General features: G+C 35.0%; 2 protein-coding genes across 2 annotated transcripts; both read left to right on the forward strand.

Annotated features, from left to right (window-relative positions):
• Positions 1 to 5,282: 5,282 nt before the first annotated feature.
• Positions 5,283 to 7,337, forward strand: LOC143266118 (uncharacterized). The gene has a single exon (XM_076541754.1). It carries the CDS (start codon positions 5,283 to 5,285, stop codon positions 7,335 to 7,337), a length of 2,055 nt encoding a protein of 684 aa, XP_076397869.1.
• A 48-nt stretch (positions 7,338 to 7,385) lies between these two features.
• On the forward strand, positions 7,386 to 10,421 carry LOC143266117 (uncharacterized). The gene has a single exon (XM_076541753.1). The coding sequence runs from the start codon at positions 7,386 to 7,388 to the stop codon at positions 10,419 to 10,421; it is 3,036 nt and encodes a 1,011-aa protein (XP_076397868.1).
• Positions 10,422 to 11,533: the final 1,112 nt, after the last annotated feature.

Here is an 11,533-nt window from a genome sequence, read left to right on the forward strand (position 1 = left end):
ATTGTATGATTGTGATTGTATGATTGTGGTTGTATGATCGTGATTGCCTGATTGTGATTGTATGATTGTGATTGTATGATTGTGATTGTATGATTGTGATTGTATGATTGTGATTGTATGACTGTGATTGTATGATTGTGATTGTATGATTGTGATTGTATGATTGTGATTGTATGATTGTGATTGTATGATTGTGTTCGTATGATTGTGGTTGTATAATTAAGGTTGTCTGATTGTTTCTGTATGATTGTGATTGTATGATTGCGATTGTATGATTGTGATTGTATGATTGTGATTGTATGATTGTGATTGTATGATTGTGATTGCATGATTGTGATTGTATGATTGTGATTGTATGATTGTGATTGTATGATTGTGATTGTATGATTGTGATTGTATGATTGTGATTCTTTCATTGCGATTGTATGATTGTGATTGTATGATTGTGATTGTATGATTGTGATTGTATGATTGTGATTGTATGATTGTGATCGTATGATTGTGGTTGTATAATTAAGGTTGTATGATTGTTTCTGTATGATTGTGATTGTATGATTGCGATTGTATGATCGTGATTGTGAGATTGTGATTGTGAGATTGTGATTGTATGATTGTGATTGAATGATTGTGATTGTGTGATAGTGATTGTATGATTGTGATTGTATGATTGTTATTGTATGATTCTGATTGTATGATTGTGATTGTATGATTGTGATTGTATGATTGTGATTGTATGATTGTGATTGTATGATTGTGATTCTTCCATTGTGATTGTATGATTGTGATTCTTCCATTGCGATTGTATGATTGTGATTGTATGATTGTGATTGTATGATTGTGATTGTATGATTGTGATCGTATGATTGTGGTTGTATAATTAAGGTTGTATGATTATTTCTGTATGATTGTGATTGTATGATTGCGGTTGTATGATTATGATTGTATAATTGTGATTGTATGATTGTGATTGTGTGATTGTGATTGCGAGATTTGATTGTATGATCGTGATTGTATGATCGTGATTGTGAGATTGTGATTGTATGATTGTGATTGAATGATTGTGATTGTATGATAGTAATTGTATGATTGTGATTGTATGATTGTGATTGTATGATTGTGATTGTATGATTGTGATTGTATGATTGTGATTGTATGATTGTGATTGTATGATTGTGATTGTATGATTGTGATTGTATGATTGTGATTGTATGATTGTGATTGTATGATTGTGATTGTATGATAGTGATTGTATGATTGTGATCGTATGATTGTGATCGTATAATTGTGATCGTATGATTGTGATCGTATGATTGTGATTGTATGATTGTGATTGTATGATTGTAATTGTATGATTGTGATTGTATGATTGTGATTGTATGATTGTAATTGTGAGATTTGATTGTATGATCGTGATTGTATGATTGTGATTGTATGATAGTGATTGTATGATTGTTTCTGTATGATTGTGATTGTATGATTGTGATTGTATGATTGTGATTGTATGATTGTGATTGCATGATTGTGATTGCATGATTGTGATTCCATGATTGTAAATGTATGATTGTGATTGTATGACTGTGATTGTATGATTGTGATTGTATGATTGTGATTGTATGATAGTAATTGTATGATTGTGATAGTATGATTGCGATTGTATGATTGTGATTGTATGATTGTGATTGTATGATTGTGATCGTATGATTGTGATTGTATGATTGTGATTGTATGATTGTGATTGTATGATTGTGATTGCATGATTGTGATTGTATGATTGTGATTGTATGATTGTGATTGTATGATTGTGGTTGTATGATTGTGATTCTTTCATTGCGATTGTATGATTGTGATTGTATGATTGTGATTGTATGATTGTGATTGTATGATTGTGATTGTATGATTGTGATTGTATGATTGTGATCGTATGATTGTGGTTGTATAATTAAGGTTGTATGATTGTTTCTGTATGATTGTGATTGTATGATTGCGGTTGTATGATCGTGATTGTGAGATTGTGATTGTGAGATTGTGATTGTATGATTGTGATTGAATGATTGTGATTGTGTGATAGTAATTGTATGATTGTGATTGTATGATTGTGATTGTATGATTGTGATCGTATGATTGTGATTCTATGATTGTGATTGTTTGATTCTGATTGTATGATTGTTATTGTATGATTCTGATTGTATGATTGTGATTGTATGATTGTGATTGTATGATTGTGATTGCATGATTGTGATTGTATGATTGTGATTCTTTCATTGCGATTGTATGATTGTGATTGTATGATTGTGATTGTATGATTGTGATTGTATGATTGTGATCGTATGATTGTGGTTGTATAATTAAGGTTGTATGATTATTTCTGTATGATTGTGATTGTATGATTGCGGTTGTATGATTGTGATTGTATGATTGTGATTGTATGATTGTGATCGTATGATTGTGAATCTTTGATTGCGATTGTATGATTGTGATTGTATGATTGTGATTGTATGATTGTAATTGTATGATTGTGATTGCATGATTGTAATTGTATGAATGTGATTGTATGACTGTGATTGTATGATTGTGATTGTATGATTGTGATTGTATGATTGGGATTGTATGATTGTGATTGTGTGATTGTGATTGTGAGATTGTGATTGTATGATCGTGATTGTATGATCGTGATTGTGAGATTGTGGTTGTATGATTGTGATTGTATGATTGTGATTGTATGATAGTAATTGTATGATTGTGATAGTATGATTGCGATTGTATGATTGTGATTGTATGATTGTGATTGTATGATTGTGATTGTATGATTGTGATCGTATGATTGTGATTCTTTCATTGCGATTGTATGATTGTGATTGTATGATTGTGATTGTATGATTGTGATTGTATGATTGTGATTGTATGATTGTGATTGTATGATTATGATTGTATGATTGTGATTGCATGATAGTGATTGTATGATTGTGATTGTATGATTGTGATTGTATGATTGTGATTGTATGATTGCGATTGTGTGATTGTGATTGTATGATTGTGATTGTATGATAGTGATTGTATGATAGTGATTGTATGATTGTGATTGTATGATTGCGATTGTATGATTATGATTGAATGATTGTGATTGTATGACTGTGATTGTGTGATCGTGATTGTGAGATTGTGATTGTATGATTTTGATTGTATGATGGTGATTGTATGATCGTGATTGTGAGATTGTGATTGTATGATTGTGATGGTATGATTGTGGTTGTATGATTGTGATTGTATGATTGTGATTCTTTCATTGCGATTGTATGATTGTGATTGTATGATTGTGATTGTATGATTGTGATTGTATGATTGTGATTGTATGATAGTGATTGTATGATTGTTTCTGTATGATTGTGATTGTATGATTGCGATTGTATGATTATGATTGTATAATAGTGATTGTATGATTTTAATTGTATGATTGTGATTGTATGATTGTGATTGTATGATTGTGACTGTTTGATTGCGATTGTATGATTGTGATTCTATGATTGTGATTGTTTCATTCTGATTGTATGATTGTTATTGTATGATTCTGATTGTATGATTGTGATTGTATGATTGTGATTGTATGATTGTGATTGTATGATTGTGATTCTTCCATTGCGATTATATGATTGTGATTGTATGATTGTGATTGTATGATTGTGATTGTATGATTGTGATCGTTTGATTGTGGTTGTATAATTAAGGTTGTATGATTATTTCTGTATGATTGTGATTGTATGATTGCGGTTGTATGTGATTGTGAGATTGTGATTGTGAGATTGTGATTGTGAGATTGTGATTGTATGATTGTGATTGAATGATTGTGATTGTATGATTGTGATTGTATGATTGTGATTGTATGATTATGGTTGTATGATTGTGATTGTATGATTGTGATTCTTTCATTGCGATTGTATGATTGTGATTGTATGATTGTGATTGTATGATTGTGATTGTATGATTGTGATCGTATGATTGTGGTTGTATAATTAAGGTTGTCTGATTGTTTCTGTATGATTGTGATTGTATGATTGCGATTGTATGATTGTGATTGTATGATTGTGATTGTATGATTGTGATTGTATGATTGTGATTGCATGATTGTGATTGTATGATTGTGATTGTATGATTGTGATTGTATGATTGTGGTTGTATGATTGTGATTGTATGATTGTGATTCTTTCATTGCGATTGTATGATTGTGATTGTATGATTGTGATTGTATGATTGTGATTGTATGATTGTGATCGTATGATTGTGGTTGTATAATTAAGGTTGTATGATTGTTTCTGTATGATTGTGATTGTATGATTGCGATTGTATGATCGTGATTGTGAGATTGTGATTGTGAGATTGTGATTGTATGATTGTGATTGAATGATTGTGATTGTGTGATAGTAATTGTATGATTGTGATTGTATGATTGTGATTGTATGATTGTTGTAGTGTCTTTATAGTGTATATAAACCTAAACCATTTACAACTGTACGTGACGTCAGGGAAAAACCCAAATCGTTTTAGGGAACCATAATTTTTAAGCAGGATACCGTACTTAACCGTCAGATTGTAAACCAGTCCCTAAAAATTAGAATTTTTTCCGAGTACCTGAACATCCTTACCGTTAGCCCAGCCTTCCTCCCTCTACCTTCTACTTCCTCCCTCTATCCATTTCCTCCCTCTACAATGCACCCTGTGATTGGTTTAACCACCACTTTAACACTTAAAAATTGTTTTCTTCACACCTACCAAATTGTACAAAAATCAGAATCAACCAAACTTTCATCAAGTATATTTCAAAAATCTAACACAAACCTAAGCTGAATAAATACATTCAGCACTCTAAATAATTTGTCAATCTCTCTAAACCCATTTTTGTAAATCATCGAGTTCACCCGTCACATTGGGTGCAACAGTCGTGCTGCCTTCAAAAAATATTGCGAAGAGCACGACACATCAAATTTGGTCCTTCGAGCCGGATACAGCGATTTGGAGCTGAGATCTGCAACTATCAACCAAGGAAGCGAAGCGGAGACAGGACAGCCTTCACATTAGGAGCACCTCTTCTCCCGTCGGATCACCTTGTGGCATCCAGGATTGTAGCGGAAGCAGCAGATCTCTTACATCAGGAGCATCTCATTCCCTTTCTGGATCATCAATCGATAACATTTGGGATCAAGATCATCGTTCACGTAAGCTTCGACTCACCTTCCTTATTTTTTACACCGAATTAGTCCTTTTCATTGCTTCAATTATCGTATAATATCATGGCCGTCGAATTAAAATCCCTTCTTAAACAAAGAGCCAATGTTAAGGCTCAAATAACTCGCCTGAATAATTCAGCTAAGAAAGTAGAAAACTTAGACATACCGTATCTTGAACTTCGTAAACAAAAATTGGAAGATCATTATAATAGTTTTTGTAAAATTCAAAATCAAATAGAAGAGATAGCTGATAGTGATGAACAATCTCTTGTTCATGAAGAATTTGAAAATCTTTATTATGAATGTGCGGATTTCATAAATAGTGCATTACATCGACTCAATACTCGCGAACCTAGCAAAGTATCGGTTAATAGTGATTCCTCGGGTTCTTTGACACCGTCTACAAGCGGAATTATACCAAAAATTCATATTCAGCCATTTGATGGGAATTATGCCGAATGGCAAGGTTTCTATGACACATTTCGCTCGTTAGTACATGACAATAAGTCCATTCCTACAATTCACAAATTCCATTTGTTAAAATCTTATCTAACCGGTAGTGCTGCTAGTGTTACAAATTCGTTAACCGCATCCGAAGAAAATTATACAGTTGCATGGGATTTAGTTCAAAAACGATTTAACAAACCGCGAAAAATAATTCAGAGTCACATTAGAGCTATATTCGATTTACCTGAAATGTCGAAAGAGTCTCCGTCATCCTTGCGCGCTATAGCAGAGGGTGCGGAAATGCACGTTAATGCTTTAAAATGTTTAAAGGCGACCACAGATTGCAATGATTTTCTAATTTATATCATTACGGCAAAATTAGATAAGCAAACCCGTACTTCATGGGAACGAACACTTGACGATGATGACAGACCAACTTTTAACGACCTTTTGTCTTTTCTAAACCGATATTCACGCGATGACGAACTGATTAAATTACCTGTACACACCGGAGAGGTATTGCATAAAAAACCTATCGATGGGCGTAATAAATTTAAATCTCGAGCCAATGCATTTGTTACTACGCATAACGCAAATTCTTGTCCTTTATGTAAAAAAGGTCACTATATAAATCAATGCCCTATTTTGTTGAAACAAACTCCGCGAGAAAGATTTAATTCAGTCAAATCTATTAATCTCTGTATAAATTGTTTAAGAGATAATCACTCTACAGTTAAATGTCACGCGTCCACTTGCCAAAAATGTAATGGTAAGCACCATACTCTTCTCCATTTCGGAGACGATACTCCAGTAGAGCAAATTCCAAATTCGAAATCAAATCCAAATAACCCATCGCCATCGGTGGCATTAACTGTATACGGATCATCCGAAATCCTTTTGTCTACAGCTCGTATAACTATTTTAGGTAAAAACAATCAGGAACATGATTGTCGTGTTCTGTTAGATCCCGGTTCTCAGTCTAATTTCATGACTGAAAAACTAGCAAATTCACTACAATTACCGAAATTAAAAACTAATATACCAGTAGTCGGTGTAGGTCGACAAATAAACCGAAGTAATTATTCTATTTGTGCGCAGATTAAATCGAAAGTTACTGATTTTTCTTGCGAAGCTAATTTTTTAACGTTACCCGTAATTACCCATCGTCTTCCGTCGCGACCAGTGAACGCGAATAGTTTAGAGATACCGAATGAAATCGAATTAGCAGATCCTGATTTTAATAAACCCGCAGAAATCGATGCTCTGTTGGGAGAATATCTATTTTATCGCCTTCTACACGCTGAACAAATACGTTTAGCTAATCAGACTGCCATATTACAAAAAACCGAATTAGGATGGGTCTTATCGGGAGGTGTGAAATTAAATAATAATAGTCAACCGTTTACAAAGTGTTTTTTAGCAGCAAATCAATTAGAAGGGCAAATAGCGAAATTCTGGGAACTTGAAGAGCATAACCAGAAAAAGCCAGTATCTTCCGAGGAAAGTGCTTGTGAAACACTATTTTCACAAACAACCAATCGAGATTCTACAGGCCGGTATATAGTCCGTTTACCATTTAATGAAAAAAGACAGCAATTAGGCGAATCACATGCTATGGCTTTAAACCGATTTTTTACGCTTGAACGTAAATTACATTCTAATCCTACATAAGGTGAACAGTATTCAGCTTTTTTAGAAGAATATGAAAGGTTAGGGCATATGACTAACATAACTGAAACAGCCGAAACGAATCTCGGATATTATTTGCCGCATCACGCGGTCATCAAGAGTACCAGTCTGACTACTAAAGTTAGAGTGGTATTCGATGGTTCCGCGAAAACTAGTACCGGAATTTCTTTGAACGATACCCTTATGGTTGGACCTACTATTCAGGAGGATATATTTTCTTTAATTACGCGTTTCCGATCACATACGTATGTTTTAACCGCCGATGTAGAAAAGATGTACAGGCAAATCAAGGTACATCCTGAAGACGCGATATTTCAAAAAATACTTTGGCGGAAAAATCCAAAGGACGCGATAAAAACCTATCGTTTAGACACTGTGACCTATGGCACCGCGTGTGCTCCATTTCTCGCAATACGCGCATTACAGCAATTAGCAAGTGACAATTCTGAGCAGTTTCCTGTAGCTGCAAATGCAATAAAAAATGACTTCTATGTCGACGACTTATTAACCGGAGCTAACACGTTAAAAGAAGCTGAAATACTCAGAGATCAAATAACCGAGCTTTTAAATTCAGGTGGCTTTAATTTACGTCAATGGGCTACAAACGAGCAGTCATTAATCGAACCATTTAAAGAACTATCATCTAATAATTGTTTGTATTTGGACGGTGACGAAACGCGACGTACTTTAGGTATAGTTTGGACACCGCGTGTAGATACTATAACTTATAAGACTAATATTGATAGTGACTATCCAATTACCAAACGAAACATACTTTCGAGAATAGCACAACTCTTTGACCCTTTAGGGTTACTCGGGCCGGTAATCATAAAGGCAAAGGTTATTATGCAGCAATTATGGAAGTGTGGTATTGGGTGGGACGATCTTGTTCCACTGACCATACATTCAGCCTGGATAACGTATACCAAACAACTCCCTCAGTTAAATTCATTTTCTGTACCTCGCGAGATTTTGATTAGAGAAGCAATCGATGTCCAAATACATGGTTTCTGTGATGCTAGCGAGATAGCTTATGGGGCATGTATTTATTTAAGGTCATCAGATTTTCAAGGAAACACTATTGTCCGTCTTGTAGCTGCGAAATCAAGAGTAGCTCCTCTTAAAACAACTTCGCTTCCTAGATTAGAATTATGTGCCTCCGAGTTATTAAGTAAATTATTCCGCGCTACAAAATCAGCTTTGAAGATTTCTTTTAGTTCATGTTATTTTTGGAGTGATTCAACAATCGCCTTACACTGGATTAAATCACCTCCACATACTTTGAAAACATTCGTAGCTAATCGGGTGGCAAAAATTCAAGATATAACGGAATCCCATAATTGGAAGCATGTCAATTCTCTAGATAACCCAGCCGACTATATTTCTCGAGGTCAGTTACCAGTAGATTTTCTTAAAAATCATTTATGGTTATCGGGTCCTACCTGGCTTTCCGAAGATTATTCACGGTGGCCTATAAGCGACATACCTGCCGTTGACGTACCCGAGCGACGCACGGTTACTACTTTAATTAGCTATCCAGACACTTCAAATATTTTTGAACGGTTTTCGTCCATAATTCGACTTCAACGAGTAATTGCCTATTGTATGCGATTTTTTACAAACGCGTCACAACAAACAAAAATCACTGGACCTTTGTCCCTGGATGAAATTCGAAAGGCTCACAATTTAATTATTAAATGCACGCAAGCACAATATTTTGCAAAGGAGTTGACTGAATTAAAACAAAAAAACCATGTTTCCAGATCGAGTAAGATTTTGGCTCTATCTCCGTTTATAGATCGCGATGGAATAATACGCGTAGGTGGTCGGCTCCAAAAATCTAAATTATCATACGGACAAAAGCATCCGATACTATTACCAAAATCGAGTCATATCACACATCTAGTAGTACGTAACGAACATAATAATCAGCTTCATGCGGGTATATTGGGAACTCTTAACGCAATACGACAAAGGTATTGGCTCGTAGATGGAAAAAACACAGTCCGATTTATTGTACGGAAATGTATTCGTTGTTTTAAAATCAAACCTTCTGACTTACCGGAATATTGTATGGGTAATTTACCCAAAAGTCGAGTCACTGAAAATCGACCATTTCAGGTAGTCGGTATCGATTATTGCGGACCTTTCTTCATTAAGGAGAAACGTTTCCGTAACACAAAAAAATTAAAGGTGTACGTAGCCGTGTTCATTTGCTTCGTTACAAAAGCGGTGCATTTAGAACTTGTCTGCGACCTGTCAACCGAGGCGTTTATGGCAAGTTTAAAACGATTCTTTGCTAGGCGCGGTTATGCTCAAACTATTTATACCGATAATGCGACTAATTTCGTAGGCGCTAAACGATTGTTGGATGATCTTCAAAAGCTTTTAGATTCAGAAACACATAAACAAACAGTTATTCAACAATTGTCAAATAAAGGCATTGTTTGGCGATTCACCCCTCCACGATCTCCACATTTTGGAGGTTTATGGGAAGCGGCAGTGAAGTCGTTTAAACACCACTTCTATCGAACAGTAGGCGATGCCCTGTTTACATTCGAGGAATTAAATACCTACATTATCGAAATTGAAGCAATCTTAAATTCCCGTCCGTTAACTCCTTTATCCCCAGATCCAAATGATTTAAATGCCCTTACTCCAGCCCATTTCCTAATAGGTGAGTCATTGACGAGCTTACCAGAACACGATCTTACCGATGTTCCTACTAACCGGTTATCAGTTTGGCAGCACATCCAGCGAATTAAACAGCACTTCTGGGCAAGATGGCATAAGGAGTATCTCAACGAGCTCAACATCCGCACAAAATGGCGCAACAATGTACCAAGCTCTTTGAAGCTGGGCACTTTGGTATTGTTGAAAGATGAAAACCTACCACCACTACGGTGGAACCTTGGCCGCATCATTGAGATCCATCCCGGAGATGATGGTGTGATTCGTGTGGTGACTGTGAGGACCAATCAAGGCATCTACAAGCGCAGCGTACGGAACATTTGTCCACTACCCGTCGATGTAGATAATCCGGTTACTCCACCCAGTAATAATTAACCAATGTATAAAAATCAACCCAGAGATATATTAACTCATACTTCTGTAACTATATCGATGAACATTCAAGTTTGACGTAATAATCAACTAATGTAACATATGTAAATAACGTTAATCCTATCTAATAAGTTCATTGTACATAATTCGCTAAGTTATACAATTTAGTTATTAGCCATAGTCCGTTAGTATTCATATATGTATTGTATAGTATGGAACTTTGTATTTCAACAATTTTATATTAGCTTAAATGTATATATTGTTTATTGAACGCAATCGTTCAAGGCGGGCGGCATGTAGTGTCTTTATAGTGTATATAAACCTAAACCATTTACAACTGTACGTGACGTCAGGGAAAAACCCAAATCGTTTTAGGGAACCATAATTTTTAAGCAGGATACCGTACTTAACCGTCAGATTGTAAACCAGTCCCTAAAAATTAGAATTTTTTCCGAGTACCTGAACATCCTTACCGTTAGCCCAGCCTTCCTCCCTCTACCTTCTACTTCCTCCCTCTATCCATTTCCTCCCTCTACAATGCACCCTGTGATTGGTTTAACCACCACTTTAACACTTAAAAATTGTTTTCTTCACACCTACCAAATTGTACAAAAATCAGAATCAACCAAACTTTCATCAAGTATATTTCAAAAATCTAACACAAACCTAAGCTGAATAAATACATTCAGCACTCTAAATAATTTGTCAATCTCTCTAAACCCATTTTTGTAAATCATCGAGTTCACCCGTCACATTGGGTGCAACAGTCGTGCTGCCTTCAAAAAATATTGCGAAGAGCACGACACAACAATTGTGATTGTATGATAGTAATTGTATGATTGTGATTGTATGATCGTGATTGCGAGATTGTGACTGTATGATTGCGATTGTATGATTGTGATTGTATGATTGTGATTGTATGACTGTGATTGTAAGATTGTGATTGTGTGATTGCGATTGTATCATTGTGACTGTATAATTGTGATTGTATGACTGTGATTGTATGATTGTGATTGTATGATTGTGATTGTATGATTATGATTGTATGATAGTGATTGTATGATTGTTTCTGTATGATTGTGATTGTATGATTGCGATTGTATTATTATGATTGT

The sequence above is a fragment of the Megachile rotundata genome, unplaced genomic scaffold (genome assembly GCF_050947335.1).
Source record: "Megachile rotundata isolate GNS110a unplaced genomic scaffold, iyMegRotu1 scaffold0019, whole genome shotgun sequence".
Lineage (NCBI taxonomy): Eukaryota > Metazoa > Arthropoda > Insecta > Hymenoptera > Megachilidae > Megachile > Megachile rotundata.